The sequence below is a fragment of the Vicia villosa genome, linkage group LG2 (genome assembly GCF_029867415.1).
Source record: "Vicia villosa cultivar HV-30 ecotype Madison, WI linkage group LG2, Vvil1.0, whole genome shotgun sequence".
Taxonomy (NCBI): Eukaryota; Viridiplantae; Streptophyta; class Magnoliopsida; order Fabales; family Fabaceae; genus Vicia; species Vicia villosa.
In genome coordinates this window covers 64,370,738-64,374,639 of record NC_081181.1, presented here as the reverse complement: position 1 = coordinate 64,374,639, position 3,902 = coordinate 64,370,738, and the positions used below count along the sequence as shown (strand labels likewise).

General features: G+C 38.4%; 1 protein-coding gene across 1 annotated transcript; it reads left to right on the top strand.

Annotated features, from left to right (window-relative positions):
* The first annotated feature begins 558 nt into the window (after positions 1-558).
* On the top strand, positions 559-3,537 carry LOC131649250 (uncharacterized). The gene is made up of 2 exons (XM_058919014.1): positions 559-1,157; positions 2,925-3,537. The coding sequence occupies exons 1-2, from the start codon at positions 559-561 to the stop codon at positions 3,535-3,537; spliced, it is 1,212 nt and encodes a 403-aa protein (XP_058774997.1).
* The last annotated feature ends 365 nt before the right edge of the window (positions 3,538-3,902 follow it).

The following is a 3,902-nucleotide window of genomic DNA, read 5'->3' as shown; positions in this document are numbered from 1 at the left end:
TTAACTTTGAATTGAAACCATCATTCCTGAGCAGTCCCTGAGATCGATATTCGGGGAATTTTCCCTATTATTACAATCGGCAAAATAGTACACTTGCTATTTTACCGATCATGCACACTCAGGAGACTGCTACACCGGATACTGCGCCTTCCTCCTTCTTTTTCAGGTTTTGATGTAGGAGGATTTTGCGTATCAAAGAAGAAATCGCAAGTCGGACATCATTTTAATATTTAAGCAATTTTAGTTTTAATATTTAATCAATTTCTATTTTAATTATTTTATTTAATTTTGTTTTGGATTAAAGGCCAATAAGGCCCAATAGGGTTTTTTTTTGTATTTAAAGACCTTTGACATGGCCATAAGGATTATTTCTTTTATTATAATAGAATATAAGGTTTTCTTTATTCCTGGTGGACTCCAGATCTTATCTATAGGGTTTGCGCTTGAAACCCTGTTTTCATTCAAGGTTTAGCTCTTGCTATTCCTTTGGGCGGCTTCCGACTGCGTCAGTTGGTATCAGAGCAGGTTTTCTCCTATTCTTTTCATAACTTGACAACTATGGCGGATCAACCGGTGACCAAAGCAGATCTTGAGGGAATTACCACGGCTTTTACCACGGCTCTAACTGCATTGATTGAACAAATGGCGAATTTTGAAAATCAGGCGAACAACGCCAACAACAATGGGAATCGGCGAAGAGACAAGAGAGATGAACCAATTAGGGTTCTACGGGGTGGAAACTGTGTAGAAGATTCGAGTTCTGATGAAGAAGAACCTCACGATGAAGAGGACAATCGTAGGAATCTACAGAACAACCATGACTATCGAGTGAAGGCTGATATTCCATTGTTCTACAGAACAATGGGAGTGGAGGAGTTGCTTGATTGGAAGATCGACGTCGACAGGTTCTTCGATGTTATGGGTGTCCCTGAAAACAAGCAGGTCAAGATGGTTGCGATCAGGCTTAAAAGTACTGCAGCTGTCTGGTGGGATAAACTTGTTGTTCAAAGGCAGAGGAAAAGAAAGAGGCCAATCAGAACTTGGCAAAGAATGAAACAATTGATGTTGGAGCGGTTTTTACCGGAAGATTATGAACATATTATTTATAAGATGTACATTGAGTGTGTTCAGGGCAAGAGAACCGTGACTGAATACGTGTAACACCCCTCTAATACCCCGCAGAAACTATCAACAGTAAGGGTGAGTCTCATCACAGTTAAAAAATGTTATTGCATCTTAAAATAACAACACATCATAGTTATATCATTCACCCAATTTCATCATATTCAGATTATCAGGAACATCCATCATTTACACAAACGTTAACAAAAACACATCTTTCAAACAGACAATCATACTCAACATTAATACAACAAATACACAACCAACACATCATCAATATTTATAACACTGGAATACTTCCAATTATGTTATAAAAGTATGCATATGTATGAACTGACACTATGCATGTGGTACCAACCTCATCAAATGGGAATAACCCATGACCGATCCAACATCATCAAGATACGGCCCTGCCAGCACAGATTCCACACAATGGGAATCATGCCCTTCACTGATCCAACACACCCTTATGGATACAGTATCGTCAATGCACATGAATGAATGTAACATATACAACATACTTATACCATCGTCAAGTCTAATGAGTAACATCATCAAATACTCATTTCATCATCATTATTAACATCATCATCATCAAAGTATGTTTATATACATTAGCATCATTCAATACAATTAATCATCATCATCATTTAAAGAACATACATGTATCCACATCAAATCATCATCATCAATAAGAAGAACACACATGTACCCACATCATTCCAAAACAAATCAATCAACCTCATACAATTCTCTACATATCATCACATCATAGTGTTTTCAAAACAACATCTTATATTGTCATATCTCATTATATATGTCAACAATACATCATCCAATCAAACAAATCGTCACATGATTAATATTTCAACATAGCATGTATTTAACACATCTCATCACATATATGTACAATACATCATTCATCAAGAAATAAAATCATATTTAAAAATAATTGGATTCACACCTCATTCCATCATTTAAAACACATAGGCTCTCTCATAAGGTTCAACGTGCTCGAACGGCACTAAAAACAGACCTACGGTTCGAAAGTTACACATCATTTAACTTTTCAAGAAAACAACTAACGCTACAGCACGTGGCGTAACCAAAGTTCGCGGCGCGACCTGAACCACAAAAACACGTTCGCGGCGCCAACCTATGCACGCGTCGCGAAACGAGAAAAAGTTACGCCTTCGCGGCGCCAACACGGGGATGCGGCGCGAACTGGCGATTTTGCAGACTTTCGGGTCTGCGTCAGATCCCGCGATCTCACCCAATCTGAGTCCAAAACTGACTCTAAACATCATATACAGACAGTTAATCATCAATTGCATCATTATTCATCGTCACACATCAAAACAACACATAATTAGTCAATAATCCATGCAATTTTCATCAATTCATAACCTCCCTAAACCCAACATACAATCCAATTGACTCAACAACATCCCTAATCAATATCATTATCCCAGAATACGATAATAGATGATAACCGGAGAGTCCCCCCTTACCTTAGCCAAGAGTGCTTAATCTTTTGGTCTCTCCCTCTTCAGTTCTCCTTCGGTTCTTCGTGTTCCCCAAAACCTCTGTTCTGCTTTTCACGTTCCTTTCCTTTATTCCCAATTCTTATTATTTTATAAAATAAACTTTAATTGGGATAAGACCTTTACTAACAAAACACCCCCTCGTTCCTTAACACCACACTTGGCCCAATAGCCCATCTCATAATTCTTCCCAAATAATTCCACAATATACCGTATAATTCCAAATAATAATTTAATTTCCAATTAAATTAAATTTAGAAAATATGGGGTGTTACAATACGCAGCTGAGTTCTTGAGGTTTTCTGAGCGCAATGAATTGGGAGAATCAGAGAATCAGAAAGTGGCTCGATACATCAGTGGCCTAAAGGGATCCTTGCAGGAGAAGATGGGTTTACAAACTGTATGGACCATAGCTGAAGCATCCAGTTTGGCTTTGAAGGCAGAATTGATGGAGAAATCTCCTCGAAATTTCTCGTCTATTGAAAGGTACTCACCCCAAAGTAACTGTGAATCAACAGGTAACATGGAAAAGAATGTAACATCCCGAGATTCCAACCTTGGGAATAAGGGGGCTAGCAGCTCTAGCAATGTGCAGCAGGGTAAAACACCAATTCAGAGGCCGAATAATCCATATGCTAGACCCTCTATAGACACATGTTATCATTGTAACGGAAGAGGCCATAAATCGAATGTTTGTCCAACAAGAAGAGTCGCTGCTGTTGTGGAAGAAAGGGAGGGAGATGAAGAAAGAGAAGATCCTACACTTAAGAACGATGAGTATGCCGATGTTGAGTTTGCGGTGGAAGAATCTGATGAGAGGGTAAATTTTGTGTTGCAGCGAATGTTACTAGCATCCAAAGACGAAGGGTAACGCAAGAATTTGTTTAAGACACATTGTTCTATCAAGAACAAAGTGTGTAATCTAATTATGGATAGTAGCAGCATGGAGAATCTGGTGTCAAAAAAATTGGTAGATTATTTGAAGTTATCCACAAAACCACATGAGAAGCCATACAACCTTGGTTGGGTAAGTAAGGGCTCCCAAGTTCGAGTAACACTAACCTGCAGAGTTCCTATCTCCATCGGAAAACATTATAGAGAAGAGGTACTTTGTGATGTTATTGATATGGATATTTGTCATATTTTACTTGGTAGGCCTTGGCAGTTTGATAATGATATCACTTATCGAGGACGGGATAACGTGATGATTTTTACATGGGGCACACATAAAATTGC

Coding starts and splice junctions, on each gene's coding strand:
- LOC131649250 (XM_058919014.1), top strand. CDS start 559: ATGGCGGATCAACCGGTGACCAAAGCAGATCTTGAGGGAATTACCACG. Junction 1,158..2,924: donor AGAACCGTGACTGAATACGT/GTAACACCCCTC, acceptor AATTAAATTTAG/AAAATATGGGGTGTTACAAT.